Raw genomic sequence first — 25000 nt, 5'->3', positions numbered from 1 at the left:
GAACAGCTGTTAAACTGTTCAATTAAACGTTTGCCGTTGTCGGTCGGCAAAACAGAAGATTCCACTTACTTGCTAGTGAAAGCTATGAGTCCCGTCTTCCAATTCGTTAAGGGTCGAGGCCAAAGCAGTCTCAAACTCACACAACATATCCGCAGCCATCTTTGATGTTTACTATCACAGCTTCGACGTCGCATGCACGTCACTGTCGTCATCCGGTTACGTCCTCCCCAGAGCACCATATAAAGGGCTCTGGCGCGCCCATATTAGATAGAACCAATTGAAACGTTATACCAGATTTCTGGTAGTCTTGATAAGCTTCAACGGAGCGTCTCCAGACCAACACGCGCAGCAAATTTAATTTGCCAGCGCCTAGTGGCAGGTCTGGGAATGCCAGGCTAACCCCCTGGCACATTTTGACTTGAAGTTACTTAAAGGTGCAGTGTGTAATATGACATCATCAAGAAAGTTCTACAAAGTTCTAGAATGCAACGCTCCCTGGGTAACCCCACCCCTTTCGAATAATGACAGAAGCTACAGTGGCCTTCAAGGACAAGAACAATTCTAAATTGTAAACAATGCATCTGATGACATTCCAACCAACATGGATTCCTCCATAAGACTTACCCGCTCAATGTACAAAATGTAATATTAATATTTGTAATTCTCCGCTCAGGAGGATCATTAAGATTATTGACAGAGGTGATTTTACACCAATGAGGACATATTTATGAATGAGGATATTGATTTTAAGTTATTGCATTACTTAAAATGTTACACAGTGTCCCTTTAACTTTTATGAAACCAGCAAGCTTTTTCTTGATTGGAAACGACACAGGCTTCTCCCAAAAGATATTACGACGAGGCATCATTGTGTAAAAAAAAAATTCAGCTTTTATTAACATTTGAAAAAAAATTGGCAAAATTTCCCAGGGGTATGTGAATAATTTCGGTTTTGACTGTATGTTGAACTGAAGCACATTGTTGTAAGAGTATAAAGTATGTGACTAGCGGTCTGAACGTTGCCATTCTATTCAGGAAGCCATCGTGCTGTCTGGATGGACCTTCATGTTTCTTAGGATCCAGGAACATGAAGCCTCTGTTGTTTGATTAAAGGGACACTGTGTAACATTTTAAGTAATTTATTAGCTAAAATCAATATCCTCATTCACAAATATGTCCCCATTGGTGTAAAATCACCTCTGCCAATAATCTGAATTATCCTCCTGAGCGGAGAATTACAAATATTAATATTACATTTTTTACATTGAGCAGGTAAGTCTTATGGAGGAATCCATGCTTTTAGAATGTCATCAGGTGCATTGTTTAGAATTTAGAATTGTTCTTGTCCTTGAAGGCCACTGTAGCTTCTGTTATTATTCGAAAGGGGTGGGGTTACCCAGGGAGCGTTGCATTCTAGAACTTTCTAGAACTTTCTAGATAATGTCATATTACACAGTGCACCTTTAAATACTCTTTGCTTGATTATTGCAGCCTTATGATCTCAACTTTCTCACTACAGGTGTCACTATGCCAACCCAAACGGGGTCTATCTATGGGGGGCAGACGCCACTGTGTTTGCTGTTGGGATGGACTGGTATCAATGGAAAGGTTACGATTACTCCATGAAAACCTTCATCATGATGATACGCCCTCTTGCGACTTCTCCAGGACCAATGTCGAGCCAATTACAAATGATCGCTGGCTAAACATTAAACAAACACATGTAAACTCAGTTAACGTACTAACCTTTTTCAAATTAAAGGAATACTTCACCCATACGGATCCGGCGTTCTATCATTGTAAAATCACAATTATAATATAATGAATGAGGTTTTTCTTCCCTGAGTCTTCCCTTGGCCCAGCTGTCCTGTTAATTCTAACCCTACATTTTCCCATGTGTGACACACACATCAAAATGTAGGGTTAGACAGTGAGACCATAAAACACTCTTTCTGCCTTTTCTCAGGCTAAGATGAACCGATTTCTAAAATGTTTGCACATTTATACTACATAGGATCTCAGAGTTCAATACACCTTCATATTTCCACCGGTGAAGTAGGTCTTTAAACAGGGAGCTTACTCACCTTTTTAATGAGATAACCATTGCCTTAGCCAGAGGACATTTAGTTTTTTGCCACTTTATTTGACTACTATCGTTATTGCAGCTTTTGTACTATGAGCGCCATCCTGTGGTGGTCAGAGGCTATTGCACGGCAGGATATTTTAGGCTTTATCAATCACCCATCAACCCTGTTTAATCAGCGGCATTATAGTGGACAGAATGTTTAACAGTTCCATCTAGGTGTCCATACATCAAAGGTTAAAGCTGGGGTATATGATTTCTGATTGGTCAAAGAAAACATGAGCAGTACACTTTGACCAATCAGAGCGAGGCTCCGATTCTCCGTTCTTATTGGCTGTTGTCAGGGAGGGACCAAAGAGAACAAGTGGAGCGGTTGAGGTATTTGGATTCGAATCTCTACACCAACTGCCATTTTCTCCCCAAATCATATACCCCAGCTTTAATTCACACTCCTATGGAATGTACTCCAGCCAATCAGAATAGAGTATTCACAAAGACTATGGTATAACAACTAATAAAGTCAGTGATGATCTGAAGTTAAAAAGCAAAACTATAAATTGAATAAAAAAAATTGCTCTGTACCTTTATCTGTCTGTCTGTCTGTCTGTCTGTCTGTCTGTCTGTCTGTCTGTCTGTCTGTCTGTCTGTCTGCCTGTCTGTATGTCTCTGTATTTATTTTACTCACCTGCACTGTTGCCAATCAGACAGATATGCGAAGAATTCATTTCGATATACTGCCTTGTGTAAATTAACAAATAAAGAAACTTTGGGGCAAAAGCCTATTTTTAGTGTGTAACTGTGTCTAGGGTCAAGGTTGCTTTATATGCACCTGAAGGTAAATGTCGGTTTGCAGTTCAAGAAAATGGTGTTCAAACTTAATTTTTTCTTTTGCAAGGGAGACCTGTTTTCCTTTCCCACGTTACCATTCACACACACATTCATACACCGATAGCAGGCTAACTATCGACATTCACACGAGGCAAGGTGGGTGAAGTGTCTTGCCCAAGGACACAACAACTATGACACAGGTGGCAGGGCGGGGATCGAACCTCCAACCCTTTGATCATCAGCCGACCCGCTCTACCAACTGAGCCACAGTCGCCCGATAACAAAATAAGAAACTTGAGAGACTTTTCTTTGGAGTTTGAAGAATTTACATTTTATTAAAGTTTGTATAAAAATTAAAATGCCACGACCCCCATCCGCCCCCCCTCTCCTTCCCCCCCGCACCCCCTCCCTCCCTCCCTCCCTCCCTCCCTCCCTCCCACAACAACATGGCTTTGGTCTCGCATGTCGTTGAAACCTCTATTTAATCATCAGGTAAAATAAATGAAATAGTCAATCACATTACTTAACAAAACATTATAAACACAACTGTTGGATATATTTAACACCACAGAGAATAGCACACTATAGCTGTGTCCCAATTCAGGGGCCGCATCCTTCGAAGGACGCGGTCTATGAAGGCGTGGAAAAAAAAATGGACCATCTCTGAAAAAAACCGCAATGAATCTTGGGATATTTGGGCCGCGAAGGATCCATCTGTTGGACCCTTCAGATCCGTGAAACGAAGGCTGCATTTCGCCGCTATGACGCAATCGGTCTTTAAATGCAGCCGCCTTCGAAGGATGCGGCCACTGAATTAGGACACAGCTTATAATACTATAACATAAAAAGCTTTCTATTTTTTATTCATATTTTTGCACATTTACAAACTCAAACCATATTTTTTTTGGGTGATGATTTAAAATAACAAAGTGTTATGAGGAGTATCTACCACACTAGAGTTGGCCAGTTGAATCTTACTGACTCCAACTCACCTCCATAAAGACTCAGTATATGTACAGTATATTCCCACATTTGGGATTTTTCTAGATCCATTAACCAACAACATTGGTGATTTAGTGAACCAAGATTCAGACTTGAACACCATTTAAAACTTATCTGACGTCTCACTGTCTGTCTTATGACCATAGCAAAGATGCATCGTTTCTGTTTAAATAACGTTTTACTTTTGAGTAACTAAACCAGAAAGTTCGAATCTGTCACTAGCCTCGTTCGACTTGGAGCCGTCTTGCTCAGACCTGCGCAACTATGACGCGTGTCTTGCTGAGCGCACAACAAAAATGCAAGACGAGCGTCATAATTGCGCAGGTCTTAGCAAGACGGCGACATCTCAAACGAGGCTATTATCTTTCCAACTTTATCACATCCTGAAACTGTCAAATCTATTCTCGACATTTACCCAGCGTTACAAATCACATACTTTTCCCTTTTACTATACTACATACTAAAATCATTCTGGTTTCCATACTTCAAAATGCAATTGGATGTGTTAGGAGGACATACTGGTATTTTTGGCATACTTCATTTGACATGCATGTATTGGGACATCCTAAATCTTTTTCAAGCATACTAAATAGTATGGAAGTATGGGGAATGGAACGCAGGGTAAATCTGTTTTCAAGAAATTGCACTTTGACTTTTTTTCTCAAAGTGCATAATGAAAACAGAACGTCCTCCTCTCACTGTTTTTGGCCCTAACACTCTTCCGTAGCCGTCCCTTGTGCATCTATCCCTGCGTTCCGAATCGCATACTCTTTCTTTCTTCTATTCTACATACTACATCTGACGATAAAAAGAATCTAGTTAGGATGCAGTAGGCATACTATTGGGACATACTTTACTCTCTTATTTCACCATAACATTGCGCCTTGATCTTGCCTCTTGCTTTTATATCCGTCCCATCCCCGTTTGTTTTCATATGGAGGCTCCGTTGATGTGACGTCACTTCCGGTGCGCACTGGATTATGGGTCATAATCGCCCAAATAGGATGCAGTTTTCAACACAAAAAATCGCGGCTGGATCTAGTTGTAGACATCCGGGTCTTTCTAACCATCCTAAATCTGGCCTCAAGAATCGGGACATACTAAATCTTTTTTTCTACCATACTAAATAGAAGATAGTATGGGGATTGGAACGCCGGGTACATGTTGGTTTTAAACTAAAGGCCTTTCAGGTGGACCTATGGGGGGAGTGGGCCGGAGAGCCGTTGGTGTGGATGTGGTTTGGGAAGCTGGTGTAGCATGGCGGGTTGTCCAGCTCAGACGGAGATCCAAGACTGTTACTGGAGGAATCATCCATGGAGGGGTCCTGGAAAAATATGAGAAAAATTCAGAATAAATCAATAATATACTAAGAGTCAGGGGAATTACACAAAACTTAAAAAAAAAAAAATTAAAAACTTTTATCATAAAATATTAATTTTGTAAAATAAAACCAAGTTAATTAGTAAAGTGGTGTTTATATTGTAGAAAGATTGCTCCTATATTTCCTTGAAAAAACAAACACTCCCAAACATCTATTGAAAATCACCCACTATGCCCTGCCATCGCAAAGACGTTTTGGTTTTGTTGACTTATATTGCTAAAATTTGATACACATGTATGTCAGTCCCCTATGAAGTTTTAGCAAGGTCGAGCAATAAACCTCACTGCAATTGACCAGAACTTATTCACTCAGGGTTTAGCTAATTTTTTTTATTTGCTAATTTGCCATAATTGTTTGACCCATTGTCCAGGCCAGCTTTCAGAGACGGGTGGCGGGCACTTTCAAACATTTTCACAGTTGTTTGTATTGTTGGTTGTAATGATCATTGGAGCCTCCAGGGGGCACTCAAAGTTTAAGTCTTGCCACTTCTATTTGTCACAAAATAATCTTATCAAATCAAAATGGTGATGATGATGATAGAAATACCTTCTGCTGGGGGGGCGCCTTTAGCTCAGTTGGCCGGGCCCAGCAGCAGACCCGGGTTCGATTCCCACCCGCGGTCGTTCTCTGCCCCATTTCACCTCTGTCTCTCTGCACTATCAATAAAGCATAAAAATGCCCAAAAAATATCTTAAAAAAAAAAAAAAAAATACCTTCTGCTGCAGGATGTAGAGTGAAGTCACTGCATTCACTGCATTTACTCCGTTACACTCCGATGTTTTTGGATGCAAGTCTACGGCAAAGCCAAAGAAAACATAGAAATATCATTCATACACATTTCTCATCAGGGATAATTCACTCAGTTTAAATTAGCTGATCACTTTTTGTATTAAAGGTACAGTGTGTAATATCAGTGTATTTAGCGGCATCTAGTGGTGAGATTCCAGATTGCAACGATCCATGGCTAACCTATCCTTTAAAAGAATTCACAGAAGCTACGGTGGCCTTCAAGGACAAGAAGGTATTACTAAAGATGGCATCATCCACCACTGCCTCAAGTCTTTCCACAATATCAAGTGATGAGGTGAAGGTGTATTTAGTTATTTATTCTGTAGTACTTCTTCTTCTTCTTGGTCTTCCAACAGGTGCATTTCCCCAGGACGCCCACTATATATAAAAACGTGTAAGGCCGTTAAGTTTGTCCATTATGTGCTACTGTAGAAACATGGCGGTGCAACATGGCGGCCTCAGCACCCCGCTCCTATGTAGATATAAAAGGCTCATTCTAAGGTCATGAAAGAAACAACAACTTTTATTTTCTAGAGATTATATACTAATTAAAACATACTTATTCCATTTCAACTAAGTGTGTTCTGAAAAATGCCACTAGATTCTACACACTGTACCTTTAATAATCACCACAGTAACGTCAATATGAAGATACTTTACCTGTGTAGTTGATTGGTGAGTGATCAGCGTAGTCTTTAAGCCGCGAGAGACCATACTTTCTAACTGGAGGTTGTGACCTAACAAGGAAAAGATGGTAGCAATTCATTGGAGTTATTTCATACTGCCTAAGTCTGTCTGTCTGTCTGTCTGTCTGTCTGTCTGTCTGTCTGTCTGTCTATATCTATCTATCTATCTATCTATCTATCTATCCATCCATCCATCCATCCATCCATCCATCCATCCATCCATCCATCCATCCATCCATCCATCCATCCATCCAAGCATCCATCCATCCATCCATCCATCCATCCATCCATCCATCCAAGCCTTTGCTGTTTATGTTTTGATTTAAAAGCGTTTTTCTTACTTTTTTTTGGAAGGAGTCCAACAGGCACAAACCGTTACCAAGGTGACGAGGAGGAAGATTCCGGTGGTTGAGAGGATGATGTAGAGGGAACTTCTTTCTGGAAGGAAAATGCAGAATTTCATTTAAAGGTGCAGTGTGTAATATGACATCATCAAGAAAGTTCTACAAAGTTCTAGAATGCAACGCTCCCTGGGTAACCCCAACCCTTTCGAATAATAACAGAAGCTACAGTGGCCTTCAAGGACAAGAACAATTCTACATTTTAAACAATGCACCTGATGACATTTCAACGATGACACTTTCAAGATGGCGGCACTAGGCCTTGGTCCAAAATATGCAGAAATATGGACATATATGAGACCCTTTCTAAGAGAAAAAAAAATCATTAAACATTTTTTTTCAGCTATTATGCACTAAATTAAATGTACTTATGGATATTATAGTTACTTTCTACAAAATCTGCTAGGAAATAAAACCCAAAATTCTACACACTGCAGGTTTAAAGGTGCAGTCAGTGATTCTGGAGATTGCTTGTTGTCTAAATCACTTTCTGTCAAAATCAGTGAATATCTCCTCATGGTCCGCTACCTGTCTGTTCTATAGGCTCTGTAGACTGGTATGTAAACAAAAGGGGCCCACCGTAGTTAGCAACTTACCAATTTACAGATCCTAGGCTGTGTATATTAATACTGGATTTTGTTTGGGGTTAAGTGTCTTGCTCAAGGACACAATGTTAGAGATGGTGGGCACCGTAGATGTAATAGAAGCCACCCACCACTAGTTTTATTACTAACACCCTCCTGTCCGGTGCCAGGGATCGAACCAGCAACCTCATGGTTACTGGGAGGAGGAACCAGAGACCTCATGGTTACTGGGAGGAACCAGAGACCTCATGGTTACTGGGAGGAGGAACCAGAGACCTCATGGTTACTGGGAGGAACCAGAGACCTCATGGTTACTTGGAGGAGGAACCAGAGACCTCATGGTTACTGGGAGGAACCAGAGACCTCATGGTTACTGGGAGGAGGAACCAGAGACCTCATGGTTACTGGGAGGAACCAGAGACCTCATGGTTACTTGGAGGAGGAACCAGAGACCTCATGGTTACTGGGAGGAGGAACCAGAGACCTCATGGTTACTGGGAGGAGGAACCAGAGACCTCATGGTTACTGGGAGGCCCCCTTTTCTTATAGGACATCCTTCCACCCACTCAGCATAACTTACTATAGACAGTCAGTCTGATGGGCAGGCTCGTCATATTGCCCACAGGATTCTCCACGCTGCAGCTGTAGATGTCGTCATCGACCATTAAGACTCTGGTGATGGTCAAGAGCTGCTGGTCATGTGACAAGACGAACCGAGTGGTCTGATTGGTCACTGGCTTTCCCCCTTTAAACCACCTGTAATAATAATAATAATAATAATAATAATAATAATAATAATAATAATAATAATAATAATAATAATAATAATAATAACAATAACAATAATAATACATTGTATTTGTATTTTTAATAATAATAATAATAATAATAATAATAATAATACATTTTATTTATATTTTTAATAATAATAATAATAATAATAATAATAATAATAATAATAATAATAATAATAATAATAATACATTTTATTTATATTTTTATCTATTTTTAACTTTTATTTAGACAGGTAAATCCCATTGAGACCAGAGACTTTTTTTCAAGGGAGATCTGATACCATTTACACGTTACCATTCACACACATTTGAGACACACACACACACACACACACACATTCACACACCGATAGCAGGCTAACTATCGCACTCTATATTGCAGGAATCTCAAAGTGCTACAGAGAAGTAAATGAAATACAACAAAATCAAAGTCAATGAGAATAAAAATATATTTAAAACAGTTACTATACCAGCCTCTAAAAGACATTTAGCAAAATGCTTTTTAATACGTTAAGTTCTTTTTACCTGTATGTCGTCCGGGTGCCGTTTTCATGGGAGCAGTTGAGGACGACGTTTTGACTGAGTTCCAGCACTGATGTTCCCTCCATGTAGATATAAGGCCTCGATATCGACTCTGTAAAGGGGACAGGGGAAAGATTAATATATATTTTTTTACTATTTTTAACTTTTTTGCTTTAGTATTAGACCGTTTTTTGGAGAGACAGAGATGAAATGGGTCAGAGAGAGGGGGATGACATGCAGAGAACGACCACGGGCCGGATTCTAACCCGGGTCTGGTGCGTTTAAAGGTGCTACGAGGAACTTTTAAATCGTTTTGAAACAGTTACATTTTTCCCTCTGATGATCATAAATAACATATAACAGCAAACGAGACCATCAGTGCAAAGAATGCTATTTCTATATAGTTTTTCTTAATGCTTTTGTCATGGGTATACGCTCACCCAGGAACAACAGCTGGCGTAGTAAAAACACTACCGCTTTTGTCCAAAGGGGGGCGCTAGGATTAACATGAACTGAAAGTTTTGTCTCCCCATTTTAACTCTGTACTGTGTAATAAAGCTTAAAAATGCCAGAAAATTATCGTAAAAAAAAAAAAGCATAGTGCATAGTGTGCCTTTAAATCCAGCTTGTGTTCCCTTACCATCCACAGACAGTGAGATACTTCCTTCTCCAGTGAACGTGTCATAATAAAAGCCCTACTAACGTCCTACTCATACTAAAAGCCCTACTAACGTCCTACTCATACTAAAAGCCCTACTAACGTCCTACTCATAACGTCCTACTCATACTAAAAGCCCTACTAACATCCTACTCATACTAAAAGCCCTACTAACGTCCTACTCATACTAACGTCCTACTCATACACAGCCCTTGTGTTCCCTTACCATCCACAGACAGTGAGATGCTTCCTTCTCCTGTGAACGTGTCATCGGTGATGCTTATCTCCACGTCATACGTCCCGCCATCTGTCAGTCTCAGGTTGTGCAGCAGCAGTGTCCCATTCTCAAACACCAGGATTCGGTCTCTGTACAGGTGAAACTCATGTTATTAGAATATCATGGAAAATGAATTGGAATTGAGGCAAGAATTGGGGCGACTGTGGCTCAGTTGGTAGAGCGGGTCGGCCGATGATCAAAGGGTTGGAGGTTCGATCCCCGCCCTGCCACCTGTGTCATAGTTGTTCGTGTCCTTGGGCAAGACACTTCACCCACCTTGCCTCGTGTGAATGTCGATAGTTAGCCTGCTATCGGTGTATGAATGTGTGTGTGAATGGTAACGTGTAAATGGGAACAGGTCTCCCTTGCAAAAGAGTCTTCGGTCTCAATGGGATATAGGGGAAGGTGGGGTGATTTGTGCAACTTTTTACTCAAAGTGATTTTAAAGTGAGGCCTTGACAGTTATGTCTCCAACTCAAATATGTACATATATTTCAGGATGTTGTGCATCCCTGGCAATAAAAACTTTGGATCTGGAATAAACTGTTTAAGAAATATAGCTTTCGGAAAAAAAGTTGTCTTGTCGCACAAATCACCCCACGTAGTGGGGTGATTTGTGCGTCATTGTGTCACAATGACAAAGTCACCATCATCATCTTTCTGGCCATCTGAACTCTCATCAGTGGTGTCGTTAAGTGGAATTGAGATGTCACTCTCTCCTGAGCTACTGTAGACTATCACTTTCTTTTGGTGACCAGCGTATACAGCCATGCCACTGGCACAACTCTCAGAAATGTACTTTGCACTAGTTGCTCCGTGCTTGTGGAACCAACTGCCACCTGACAAATGTGATTCCCCCTACATTTCTGCCTTTAAATCAAGGCTCAAAACCCATATGTACACCTTGGTGTTTCCTCCCCATTAACCTCTGCACTACTTACTTACCTCTGCACTACTATCTGTGTTTATGTGGATGTATGGGCTTTACGTCTTTTATTTTGGTTATTGTTATTTTACCTTCATTGTTTACCTACTGAATGCACTATGTACAGCACTTTGGACAGTGCAAACTGTCATAAATGTGCTTTTATAAATACATTTTACTTACTTACTTACTTATAACTCACCCAGGCCCTTGCGCACAAATCACCCCATCCCCAGAATTTTGGATAATAGGCATGATGCAGCAATTTAGGGTTGACATTGTGCTAACTATATAGACTCAAAGTGTAGCATACCAAAGCACTAAAACATGTGTCAAATGTTTTCAAACGTGTCTATAATTGTTCAGACACAATAATCAAAAAACCTTGATCATGGAAATTTTACTTTGAAAGGCAAAACACAGTTTTTTGAGCTTAAATGTGCTTATATCTTATTCCTTGTGTCTCCCTTCTTTACAGGATGAGTCAAATGGATGGCTCTTCTTAAATATGTGGTCACATTTCCAATTTCTTCCACGGTTTTCTAGAAACAAGGGGTTTTGCAACTTCCAAAATGCACAAATCACCCCACCTTCCCCTACCTGTATAAATAAAGGTTAAAAAAAAAAAAAGAATTCATGCAAAAAGGGCCCCAACTGAGTACATATGGATGATTATACTTTATAGAGGGCTGATATTTCTGTATTTAAAATCCCTTTTTTTTATTGATTTCATGTAATATTCAAATTTTCTGAGATTTTGAATGTGGGGTTTTCATAAGCTGTAAACCATAATAATCTACATTATAACAAATAAAGGCTTGAAATATATCACTTTGCATGTAATGAGTCTATATAATATTTTAGTTTCACCTTTTTAAGTTGAATTACTGAAATAAATTAACTTTTGCACGATATTCAAATTTTTCGAGTTTCACCTGTACTCCGGTCTCAGCGTCCCGATAATGTCTGTCCCGATAGACTGGACCACGGTGACAGACTTCTCTCTCTGCAGCTGCCATTTGATCACAGGCAGGTCGAGGCTGAAGCTGGTGTATCGGACGGACAGAAGGGCTTCCCCTCCCACTGTGCCCCGGATTAGAGTGTTAGGGATGGTCATGTTGACTCCCAAGACCCCACCTGCAGAGACAGAAAGATGGAAGATAAGTTGCTTAAGATTTTTTTTTTGGCATTTTTTTTCTTTATTAGATAGTTTGGAGAGGCTAGATCAAATGGGTCAGAGACATAGATAGTATATAAAAGAGAGAGGGGAATGACATGCAGAGAACGACCCGGGCTGGATTCTAACCCGGGTCTGCTGTGACCACTACATATCATGAATTGAATAATTCTATAGTCATAAATAAAAACTAAAATAATAATTAAAATGTTGTTCACTGGCAAAACCCCACCTGCAGAGAAATAAAGATGGAAGATAGTTGCTTAAGATTTTTTAATTTTTTTGGGGCATTTTTTTTTGTGGGGGGGGGGGGGGGGATGAAATGGGGGAGAAGGGGAATGACATGCAGAGAACGACCCAGGCTGGATTCTAACCCGGGTCTGCTGTGAAGAGGACTGAGACTCTATGGGGTTATACAGTACATTATTTTGGGGAACCTGGAAACAAATGTAAGAAAATGTTCACTTCTCTGACACACCCAAAGTTACATAGTGCACCTTTAACTGCAGTAAGTGATACAGTAGTTATACAGCTCTGGAAAAAATGAAGAGACCAGTCTGGATTTTTCTTAAATCTTCATCTCTACATTACTTCATGGAAATGCTCTTCATGAGAATATTTTTGGATGGGAATTTGGTAGAAATGTTGTCAGTAGTTGATAGAATAAAACCAAAATGTTCATTCTACTCAAACATATGCCTATAAAAAGTAAAAACGAGAGACAATGAATATTTGGCGTGGTCTCTTAGGGTGTATTCACACATGCCTTGTTTAGTTCGGTTGAAACGAACTCAGGTGCACATCCGCCTTCGGTGCGCATCTTTCAGACATGTGTGAATACAGCAATCGCACTCGGGGGCGGACCATACAAACGCTCCGAGACCCAGCTGAAGAGGTGGTCTCGATGCGCTTCAAAGCGCACTCTGCTGCAGTTCGTTTGTGGTGTGAATTCGGCCGGACTCGATCCGACCCAATTGCAGGAAGCACTGTGCCTTTTCTTTCTTAACTTTTTTAATACATCGCCGTCAGCTTCACATTATGGGACAGTGTTGTTGTCGCCATTGTTAGGAAGATTAGTTATGGTTTGACCGGGAGCCCCGAGCGAATATATTACATTTGATAGTGACGCGTAAACATGCTGATGTGTTCAGCAATCAGATGAAGGAGAGGGGAGCGTCTCACGTACAGTGCCAACAGGTTCACGCTGCGCTTTGCATGAAGTGTGTGTTTTTATGTTGCTTCCCGGCCACCGTTTATACTATCCCCGTTTCAGTTTGGAGCTGAGCTGCGCCGAACTGACACACAGCTCAGCTGTACAGCTAAATCAGCTGTGTGTCTATTCTTCTCGCGAGCCGCGCGTCCAGCAGGCCTACATCTTATAACCATATGAAACAACAATCATTTGGTGTTTTTCTTTTTTATTTATAGGCTAGATGCCTATTTATTTATTATTTTCAACCCTATATTATATCAATTATATATTTCGCAGAGTTCACTTCCTGCTTCTCTCCACCCCAGAATGTCTGTCCAATGAATGAATTACCTCATATCACGTGTGGTTCTGCTTCGTAATGCTGGTTCACTTGCAAAAGGGGCAATATGAAAGTGGACCACACCAAACAAAAAAAATCTAAATTCTATTTGGTCTGGACCAAAGCAAGTGAACTAGCGGACTTTCCCTGTGTGAATACACCCTTAATCTTTTCCAGAGCTGTATATGTAAACACAGTGATTGTCCATGCGCTCCCTCCCTTATAAATAAAGAATGGTTTAAAGTTACGCAGTATAGCTTTAAGTGAATGCTGGTGTGGGCAGCATCAGGCCCCATCACTGCCAGTTTGCATGGCAGATCAACATCCCCATGGTAACAGCTGTCAGGCCTTGGGATGGGCCAACCAACAAAAGTGGCTATTGTTTGCGAGTGTTTGTGTGTGTGTGTGTGTGTGTGTGTGTGTGTGTGTGTGTGTGTGTGTGTGTGTGTGTGTGTGTGTGTGTGTGTGTGTGTGTGAGTGTGAGTGTGAGTATGAGTGTGAGTGTGTGTGTGTGTGTGTGTGTGTGTGTGTGTGCGTGTGTGTGTGCGTGTGTGTGTGTGTGTGTGTGTGTGTGTGTGTGCGTGTGTGTGTGTGTGTGTGTGTGTGTGTGTTTGTGGGGATTGTTTGTTCAAATTTCCTTGTTTGCAGTTCATGAAAAGGTCCAGATGCCAAGCTAGCTTTTTTGCAGAAACAGAGCAAGGCAGTGATGAGACACACACACACACACACACACACACACACACACACACACACACACACACACACACACACACACACACACACACACACACACACACATACACACACACACACACACACACACACACACCATCTGAAATCACTGGTTCAGTTTGCACGCACAATAACTGTATTACTTACAGAGTGGGTGGGCACAGCACTGCAGAAGCAACCCACACACTGTGTCTATGCAATCCAATACCTCAACAACAAATGCTATTGTGATGTCTGCGTGCGTGCGTGTGTCTCTGTCTGTGTGTGTGTGTGTGTGTGTGTTTGTGTGAGTGTCTGCGTGCGTGCGTGTGTCTGTGTGTCTGTGTGTGTGTGTGTGTGTGTGTGTGTGTGTGTGTGTGTGTGTGTGTGCGCACATTTTTCCCACAGCTGTTAGTTTGACTGGATACATTCTGACGCCCTACATTGTGGCAACATTACATCAGTATGCATAACATTACCAATGTTACCAAACAACACAATATCAGTACAAAATATCTCTCAAAATTAAAGTCACTTTTCTTATTATTTTATTTCTATTCATTCGCTTTTCTAATGTGTTTTATGTATTTACTTACAGTCCCCAGAGTTAAGACTAAACGAGGAGAAGCAGCTTTTAGTTTTTATGCACCAAATATCTGGAACAAACTCCCAGAAAACTTGAGGTCTGCTGCAACCCTCAGTTCTTTTAAATCGAGTCTGAAGACTTTTCTGTTTCCATTTTAACCTGTACTTTTTATTTTATTTAAATGTTTTACTTCTTTTCATTCGCTTTTAAATGTCTTCTAATGTGTTTTATGTATTTTAATCTTGATGTATTTCATGCCCCTGTAAAGCACTTTGAATGGCCTTGTGTCTGAATTGTGCTATAGAAATAAACTTGCCTTGCCTTGCTTATTCCTACTTCATACATACCTCACTATGGTTACCCAAAATGTTATTAGTCAATGTGAATGTCGTTTTGATGTTTATTTTTACATTCACCTGCAATATTTTATTCATTACAATGGTCAATGGGGCATTTTAAGTTAACTTTAGGCATGATATGATATTATGATATATTATGGTCACTGCTGTCATGTGCAATATGACTTGTCAACATCACAGACAATCTATTCCCTGGGGAAAAGCTTTTTTTGCATTTACTTTACACTATCCATTTTAACCTGTACTTTTTATTTTATTTAAATGTTTTACTTCTTTTCATTCGCTTTTAAATGTCTTCTAATGTGTTTTATGTATTTTAATCTTGCCCCTGTAAAGCACTTTGAGTGGCCTTGTGTTTGAATTGTGCTATATAAATAAACTTGCCTTGCCTTGCCTTGCCTATGTATATATGTATTCACCTCCTACCAGGCCATTGCTTAAATAAGACATTGTTGTTTCTTAGCAATTTTTGCCTGTTTAAATAAAGGTTGATGATGATGATGATGTATTAACACTGCATTTTTCATTACTCTTTGTATATTTTTTTACGATACATGTATATACTGAATATGATACTTATCTTGTATTCTTTGCTTCTGTGTCTCTAATGTTGGCGCAAACCTAGCAAACTAACTTATTGAGGGATGAATAAAGTTATATCTTTTCTTATGTTATCTTGCACCAAATGCTGTGCTCCTGTTGTTTGCATTTTTCTTCCAATCCCCCCAGCTATAGTATTGTGAAAGCACAGCTGTGTCAAAAAAATTGTAGTTTAGACTGAAAATGTGATTGTCTATTTCCATAAGCTACAGGAACACCTTAAACTTGAATCCTTTATCACCATGAACAATTACAAAAGCAGGATTAAGGACTATTTAACCGCAAACTGTACATGCCCGGTTACTGAACACTGACTTACTGCCAATGAGATTGATGCTTTGTGACTTTTTATTTTATTTAAATTTTTTATTGTGTTTTGTGTCTTGTTTTAAGTGTGAAATTTTGTTTTTTTAATGTGAAACTTTTATGTTTTTATGCTGCTGCCTTCTTGGCCAGGACTCTCTTGAAAAATAGATTTTGAATCTCAATGAGTATATTCCTGGAAAAATAAAGGTTAATAAAAAAAAATAAAAAAAAATAATCTCCTGGTAGAGGCCTCTGATTGTGTCATCCATCAATTATCTACATCATTAATGAAAACAGTAAGAAAGTAAGAAAATGTAATTAATTAACTTATTACAGTTTTATTTTTTAAATATTTATTATGCACTGGCCGAAGTAGCACTGCAAATTCATTCGTTATGCAGCAATGACAATAAAGATTCTAGTGTATTCTGAAAAAGATTTTGTTTTCCCCAAAAAAATGTAAGTATATATGTAATAATCCCACTTCCTTAATCAGCTATTTCTTATTTGCAACAATTTGATTTTGATTTGATTTATATTTATTTCGTCCATGGATGAATTCCAACAAAACTAATTTCAACATTCTCACATGTACAATCCATAAAACCATGACGAAAAGGAGGCAGGGTGGAGAATATCTTATAATTGTAATTACAATTGTAATGCAACAATGTAAATGTTAAAAAGCTATCTACAATCTCAACCATTTCACAGAATTATTCAATGCACATGACATTACACAAACAGGCAAGTGTTACATCAGACCATTGTTATGCAAAACTGTATGACCTCACCTTATATCAGAAAAAAAATCTGAAGCATATTAGAAAAAAATAAAAATTATAAAATATAAAATGCAACATACCTGAATTGTAGGCCGCTAGACACAGGAGCGTGGATAAAATGTGAGATATTATTTTGTCTTTTGAAGGAGCCTGCGTATCGGCCTTCATCTTGAGTCCGAAGTTTTGTTTTCGCCCCGTTCGAGCGGCAGCATGATTTGTGACTCCGGGTCGGTCAGAGAACACTGTCCGTCTTTCACCGTCTGCCCTGCACCACTGAGTACATGTTGTTCTGTAGAAAATGGGACAAAAGTGTGTGTGTGTGTGTGTGTGTGTGTGTGTGTGTGTGTGTGTGTGTGTGTGTGTGTGTGTGTGTGCGTGTGCGTGTGGATGTCCGTTCTGTACTGTTTAGATACATTCATGTGTGTAATACAACATTCACTGTAAAGCCTCTGTAGAGACAGGACAAAAGTGTGTGTGTGTGTGTGTGTGAATATGTGTATGTGTGTGTGTGTGTGTGTGTGTGTGTCTGTGTGAATATATATGTGTGTGTGTGTGTGTGTCTGTGTGTGTGTGAATATATATGTGTGTGTGTGTGTGTGTCTGTGTGTATTTGTGTGTGTAACAGTTGTGAGTTGCTTCAGTCATTACCAGCCCATATCATAGGCCAAAGTGTATCTGTTTTGTTTAAACTCAGAATTGCTTATCTTTATGTCTTATTAGTTGTGGATTAATTTGTAAAGTATGACTGGGTGTGGCATCTATTACATTTCTATTTATTTATGTATTTTACCATATTCAAGTCTCTGTAGGTTAACTGTTCAATGTCCATACATTTACACCTGTCCGCTCCCTTTGGCCTACAATCAAATAACTTCACTTAATGCATATTTCCACAGCCAATGAAATGGCACACACACACACACACACACACACACACACACACACACACACACACACACACACACACACACACACACACACACACACACACACACACACACACACACACACACACACACACACACACACACACACTTTTGACTCTTTTGACTCTTTTCAAGGGAGACCTGTTCCCATTCACACACACATTCATTCACACACCGATAGCAGGCTAACTATCGACATTCACACGAGGCAAGGTGGGTGAAGTGTCTTGCCCAAGGACACAACAACCACGACACAGGTGGCAGGGCGGGGGATCGAACCGCCAACCCTTCGATCATTGGCCGACCCACTCTACCACCTGAGCCACAGTCGCCCACGTTGCAAGCTTCATTTGAAGAGAAAGGTGAAAAGAAAAGAAAAAACTGACACCTCAACCTATATGGAGAAAGCATGTAAAAGGTAGGCTGTTTAGTTTAGTTTATAGTTTCGTGGACAGTCCCCTTTGAGAAGGAGCAGCTTTAGCCTATTTGGCTCATTTTCAGCTGTAGTCCCCGGCCAGTTGTCAGTAGGCAACCTACAATACATTAAATACATTAAAGGAATACTTCACCCATACGGAACCAGCGTTCTATCATTATAAAATAACTATTATAATATAATGAATGAGGTTTTTCTTCCCTCAGTCTTCCCTTGGCCCAGCTGTCCTGTTAATCCTAACCCTTGCTGTGATGTCACAAGAAGGAAACTGTAGGGTTAGACAGTGAGACCTTAAAACACTCTTTCTGCCTTTTCTCAGGCTAAGATGATCCGATTTCAATTTATTTTTTGCACATTTATACTAAATAGGATCTCAGAGTTCAATACACCTTCATATTCCAACCGGTGAAGTAGGCCTTTAAAATAACAGTAAAACATTTATTTTCAATAATAATAAAAGAAAATTTCATATAAGCGTGATGTGTTTGACAATTTATTGACATAAGATGTGTTACTATGACAATAACAAATCATTTACAACAACAGGGTTACAGCAAAAAGGATGCTGGAAATATTTCATATCATATTAGCTACGGTAGCTTTCTCAATACATGTGTGTATAATTGCTGGCAACAATATATTTCAGGGAGTGTTTGAGACAACGCTGCTAAAAACAAAAATATATGACAACTACAAGAGAGAGCAAGTTGGAGATTAGTTTGTAAGGTTAAAAATGAGAGTGGGGTTCATGCAGGCATATTTATACAGCTCTGGAAAAAAAATGAAGAGACCACTCCAAATGTTCAGTGTCTCTCGTTTTACTCTTTAGAGGCATATGTTTGAGTAGAATGAACATTTTGATTTTATAATATAAACTACTGACAACATTTCTACCAAATTCACAATAAAAATATTGTCATTTAGAGCATTTTTTTCAATAAGTAATGTAGAGATGAAGATTTAAGAAAAATCCAGACTGGTCTCTTAATTTTTTCCAGAGCTGTATATAAGTATTTTTTTAACATTACGATGTAGGAAAAATAGTAGCCACTTACTTACACACCTGATAAATAGCCTTTCTCTGTTTAATAGATAAGAGGTAAGGCTCAATTTAATTTTAATTAAGTTAATACCAGAACATTTGAATGTATTAGCTACACACACACTACACCATCACTGGACTACACTGTACTTGGTTAACATTAATTCTTGGCCTTAAAGGTGTATGCACTCTATGTTTCTAGTTCTATAGCCAAGGCGGTTAAATTGACATGAGGAGTTGATACTAAAACCTAAGCTTGGCATTTTAAATTTTTTCTCGTGGATACTTGAGGTCCTGTGCGATTGGCTTGACAACAATAGCATCAAAAGAAAAAAGTTTGAAAACACTTAAAGCATATTAAAAAGGTGCTCAGAGGAACTTTCATTTTGTGTTCATTCTAGCGCCCCCCTTTGGACAAAAGCGGTAGTGTTTTTACTACGCTAGCTGTTGTTCCTGGGTGAGCATATATAGCTATGACAAAAAATGCATTCTTTGCACTGATGGTCTCATTTGCCGTTATATGTCATTTATACTCATCAGAGGAAAAATTAGACTGTTTCAGAAATATTTAAAAGTTCCTCGTAGCACCTTTAAAAAAATTATTAAAGCAACAATACAGCCGGTTAAAAAAAAGGAAAAATCATAGCAGAGGTAGATGCACAATAAATATGAATGATGAAAAAGGTGTGTGTGTGAAGCCATGTACAAATATAGGGGAGCAACTAAGTGCTACAATCTGTCAATTTGTGATACAAGCGTGAAAATTGGCATGAGCAGTCTCCATGGGTCCACTTGACCTTAACCTGTACTTTTTATTTAATTTAAATGTTTTACTTCTTTTCATTCGCTTTTAAATGTCTTCTAATGTGTTTTATGTATTTTAATCTTGCCCCTGTAAAGCACTTTGAGTGGCCTTGTGTTTGAATTGTGCTATAGAAATAAACTTGCCTTGCCTTGACAATAAAACTGTCAGAGAAAAAAAATAATAAAAATAAAAAAAAAATAATAATAATAATAATTTGAATGAAAAACCCAATACATGTCTATGAGAAATTTTCAAATTCACAATTTCAAATGTCTCGGGACAATTTAACTTGTCAAGTGTTCCCATGGAGACTCATGCTCATGCCTATTGTCACGCTTGTATCATCAACTGAACGATTCTGATGAAAATAAGCACTTGGCCGCTCCACTACTACTGGTATGTGAATGCAGTAAAACAGGGCTAAAACAAAAAAAATAATGAAGAAAAATAATAATATGTGAAATGAATTGGCAAATACACTTAAAACGGAGTGTCACTGGTGTGTTTGTTAATACACATAATCAAAAAGCTGCTGTGTGGATTGTGTAGTGGTTTCAAGCTAAAAACAAAAATGAAAATATACATGGCAACTAGACAATTTCGTTCAAGGAATTTTAAAAATAATTGTTTACTGTGCGCTTATTGTCAAGTAAGAAGCTGTGTGAAATTATATCATGTATTTTAACAATGTCCTTAGGAACATGTTAAGTAGAGTATACGCCATGTTAGGTGTTTATTTTGTTTTGTGTTTTGTTTGTGTGTTCACTTTTTTCAGTTGTGTGTTTGAGTTCTTAAAAAAAAAAAAATTAAAAAAAAAATTATATTGTGTCAAATCCATAGCAGGCCCCTGAATCAAATCGAAATTGTATCGCGGCAGATTTTGTGATATCGGCAAATATTGTATCGTAGGCCTAAAGAATCGATCTAATATTGTATTGTGAGGAAACTAGCAATTTTTTTTTTTAAAGCGAGGACTCAAATAAACCTATTACGAGACATTAGAGGATTCTGACGATCACATTGTTGGTTTTCTAATCTAATCTAAACACATTAATGGCAAAAGGAAAAATTTAAGAAAAATCAACACTGGAATTTATCTTTAGGTCCAACTGAAGCGAAAAGTATCAAAAATAAATCAGGAATGTGCGTGAGCCAGACACACAGACAGACACACACACACACAGACAGACGCACACACACACACACACACACACACACACACACACACACACACACACACACACACACACACACACACACACACAGACACACACACAGACACACACACACACAGTACAAAACTATAATAAAATCAGAAATGGCTTCTTGGAAACAGGGGTGAATTATTTGAAAGTTTTCGCCAGCGGTCACATCAATACAACATTAAGACACTGAGTTAAGGATGGAATGGTAGACGAGTTAATTTCAACTGGAAGGTAAAAATAGGAATGGTGATGTTTGGATAATAAGGATTTGTTAAGGATTCGTTAACTGCCCAAACAAAGGAATCGCCAACAGTGTATCTGTACCGGTTTAACATCAGTACATTAAACAGGACTGTAGCACTTTAAATCAGCCAATACACTTTTGTATTAGCTTAAAATGTCGTACATTTACACCCAATATTTTGAATTATATTTAATATCAATGGTAGAGTGTTAGGGGCCACGGGATAGTGGTACAATGTCGAGATTACACACTCAACAGTTCCAGACTAAACGGCAAAGTTGGAAAGAAATTGGACAGATTCTGGTAGCAATAACTCATAAGCACTAAGCAAAATGTTGTTAAAATACAAACGATAATCCGACCCGTGGACCTTCTCTCTCTCTCTCTCTCTCTCAACTCTGTACTGTCTAATAAAGCTTGAAAATGCCCCCCCTCCCCCCCCAAAAAAAAAAAGCATCTTTATCCTCCAAATGTATAATTTTTCTCTAATTGCATAATGGGGGGAAAAAGTAAACCTCTTGTGCTTTTCCGTAATTATCAATTATTTACTGTGTGTATTCCTTTGTTTAGGCAGATAGTTAGTAAGCGGGAGGAAATGATGAAACACTGTATTTTGCGTATTGTGTTTAAGCTGCTTCATTGTGGATCAGTTTCAGTTCTTGAGGACAGAGTCGTAGGTCTGGTAGACGTACTGAGAAACCTCCGGGGCGCGACACTTCAGGGACAGCTGGGAAAACAGAGAGAATACAGGGTTACACTCATTCATAAAGTGTTATTTTCACATTTAACAACATATTTTGTGTCGCTGTGTAAATAAAGTACGGATATTAGGGACTTTAAGCGACACTACAGTGGCCTTCAAGGACAAGAACAATTCTAAATTTTAAACAATGCACCTGATGACATTCCAACTATGACACTTTCAAAATGGCGGCACTAGGCCTTGGTCCAAAATATGCAGAAATATGGACATATATGAGACCCTTTCTAAGGGGAAAAAAAAAATTCAAAACATTTTTTTTTAGCTATTATGCACTAAATTAAACGTACTTATGGATATTATAATTACTTTCTACAAAATCTGCTAGGAAATAAAACCCAACATTCTACACACTGCAGGTTTAAAGAAACAGTGTAATATTTACAGTGTAGTTGGGGTTTCCGGGCTGTATGCGTAGCTCGGCCAGGATCCAGATGCCGTTGGTGAGCTTGAGGCTCTGGTAGAGCATGTCCTGTCCCTCCACGTTCCTCTTGGCGATGGTGAAGATGTTGTTGTTCTGAAGCTTCGCCGACACCGTGTCTGCAAGAGCACAGTCTGGGTCAAAACATCAGACACAAGACTTTAGTGATATTGGACAAAGAAAACACACACTCTATCTATCTATCTATCTATCTATCTATCTATCTATCTATCTATCTATCTATCTATCTATCTATCTATCTATCTATCTATCTATCTATCTATCTATCTATCTATCTATCCATCCATCCAACTCAACTCTCACACACTTTCTATCTCTCACATACACACACTCTTTCGCAATCACTCACTCACACAGACACACTCACTCACTCATTTACTCACATTAACTCACTCTCACATACACACACACACACACACACACACACACACACACACACACACACACACTTTAGATGATAACTCTAACTCTACTATGGTGAAGATGTTGTTGTTCTGAAGCTTCGCCGACACCGTGTCTGCAAGAGCACAGTCTGGGTCAAAACATCAGACACAAGACTTTAGTGCCACAGAACCATGTGATAAGTGGACAGAGAAAATACACACACACACACAGTATCTATCTATCTATCTATCTATCTATCTATCTATCTATCTATCTATCTATCTATCTATCTATCTATCTATCTATCTATCTATCTATCTATCTATCTATCTATCTATCTATCTATCTATCTATCTATCTATCCATCCATCCATCTATCTATCTATCTATCTATCTATCTATCTATCTATCTATCTATCCATCCATCTATCTATCCATCTATCTATCTCACTCTCTCACACTCACACTCCCTCCCTCCCTCCCTCACTCACTGACAGACTGACTCTCTCACACACACACACACACACACACACACACACACACACACACACACACACACACACACACACACACACACACACACACACACACACACACAAGCCTGTAATAACATACTATAGGTGCTAATACTAATATAATGTACACATGAGCTAATGCTAACTATACTACTGGGAAAAGCAAAATGATCTCTATGTCAACCTTCACACAGCTAAAGACAACAACCAGGCTTTTGTTAGCCATCCTGCTGACACAATAATAGTGGCAGAAATATGTGTAGGATGGAGGAGCAGATGAAATGTATCCCAAGATAGACATGCAGATGGAGAGAGAAAACAAGAGATGAGAGAGAGATATATATATATTTTGTTAAGGTAATTTTTTTGGCATTTTCAAGCTTTATTAGACAGTACAGAGTTGAAATGGGGAGACAGAGAGAGAGAGAGACAGAGAGAGAGAGAGGGGGGATGACCTGCAGTAAAGGTCCACGGGTCAGATTTGAACCCGCGACCACTGCAGCGAAGGCCGGAACCAATATGGTACGCGCTCTATCCACTACGCCACCGGAGCGCCCCAGAGATTTTGTTTTTTGAAGATTATTTTGTCTTTTTTTCTTTATTAGACAGTTTTTGTAGAGACAGAGATGAAATGTGTCAGAGAGGGGAATGACATGCAGAGAACGACCCGGGCTGGATTCTAACCCGGGTCTGCTGTGAAGAGGACTGAGACTCTATGGAGGGGAGGAGGAGGGTCTAACCACTACACCACTAGCGCCCTCATAAGTAAAGGTATGTTTATGTTTTGAAAGAACCAGACATTAGAATAATAGCGTTGTTGAGGTAGAAACATTTTCAATCGTTGGGAGGTGGGATATTACTCAGCAATGTTCTTTTTGCTGTCTGTCTGTCTGTCTGTCTGTCTGTCTGTCTGTCTGTCTGTCTGTCTGTCTGTCTGTCTGTCTGTCTGTCTGTCTGTCTGTCTGTCTGTCTTTCTTACAGGTAAGAATTAGTATAGAACGTTTTTTGTTTGTTAAACTGTTTATTTGGTTATGAAAAATTTTAAAATGGAGAACTGTCTTACTTCCTGTATAAAATGAAACACGATTGATCGTCCGATAAAAAGATTTATATATATTTATATAAATAAAAACCCTTCCCGCTCTGTCTTACCTGCGGTGAGGGGACATTCCTTTATCTGGTACTGAAGCTCGTTCTCGTTGGGAATGTCTTTCCATGTGGCCAGGAACACCTGTCGCTCTGAGGGAGGAAACAC

At 39.1% G+C, this 25000-nt stretch overlaps 3 protein-coding genes across 3 annotated transcripts in view; 1 reads left to right on the top strand and 2 right to left on the bottom strand.

The window, feature by feature from the left end:
• The window catches only part of LOC307260602 (microfibril-associated glycoprotein 4-like), a gene marked incomplete at both ends in the record, with an annotated part of 6847 nt that extends 5141 nt beyond the window's left edge, over positions 1 to 1706 (top strand). The window contains one exon of the mRNA XM_080040875.1: positions 1520 to 1706. Within this exon, the coding sequence (XP_079897001.1) occupies positions 1520 to 1706 (187 nt within the window). The remainder of the gene's footprint in view (positions 1 to 1519) is intronic.
• A 3393-nt stretch (positions 1707 to 5099) lies between these two features.
• On the bottom strand, positions 5100 to 17154 carry LOC307260600 (hepatic and glial cell adhesion molecule-like; the record flags this gene model as incomplete). Its single annotated transcript, XM_080040873.1, has 9 exons — positions 5100 to 5237; positions 6008 to 6087; positions 6744 to 6820; positions 7111 to 7207; positions 8335 to 8510; positions 9074 to 9182; positions 9955 to 10094; positions 11866 to 12067; positions 17067 to 17154. The coding sequence occupies 9 exons, from the start codon at positions 17152 to 17154 to the stop codon at positions 5100 to 5102; spliced, it is 1107 nt and encodes a 368-aa protein (XP_079896999.1).
• Positions 17155 to 22060: 4906 nt separating this feature from the next.
• The window catches only part of ap2b1 (adaptor related protein complex 2 subunit beta 1), a 22875-nt gene continuing 19935 nt past the window's right edge, over positions 22061 to 25000 (bottom strand). Inside the window, exons 20-22 of the mRNA XM_080041022.1 lie at positions 24898 to 24984; positions 22790 to 22944; positions 22061 to 22371 (exon numbers count right to left, since the gene is read on the bottom strand). Of these exons, the coding sequence (XP_079897148.1) occupies positions 22297 to 22371; positions 22790 to 22944; positions 24898 to 24984 (317 nt within the window). The 3' untranslated portion in view covers positions 22061 to 22296. The remainder of the gene's footprint in view (positions 22372 to 22789; positions 22945 to 24897; positions 24985 to 25000) is intronic.

This window comes from Ammodytes marinus, assembly GCF_949987685.1.
Source record: "Ammodytes marinus genome assembly, chromosome: 14".
In the NCBI taxonomy this organism is placed as follows: Eukaryota; Metazoa; Chordata; class Actinopteri; order Uranoscopiformes; family Ammodytidae; genus Ammodytes; species Ammodytes marinus.
Note: the sequence above shows the minus strand (reverse complement) of the source record. Positions and strands in the feature narration are given on the sequence as shown.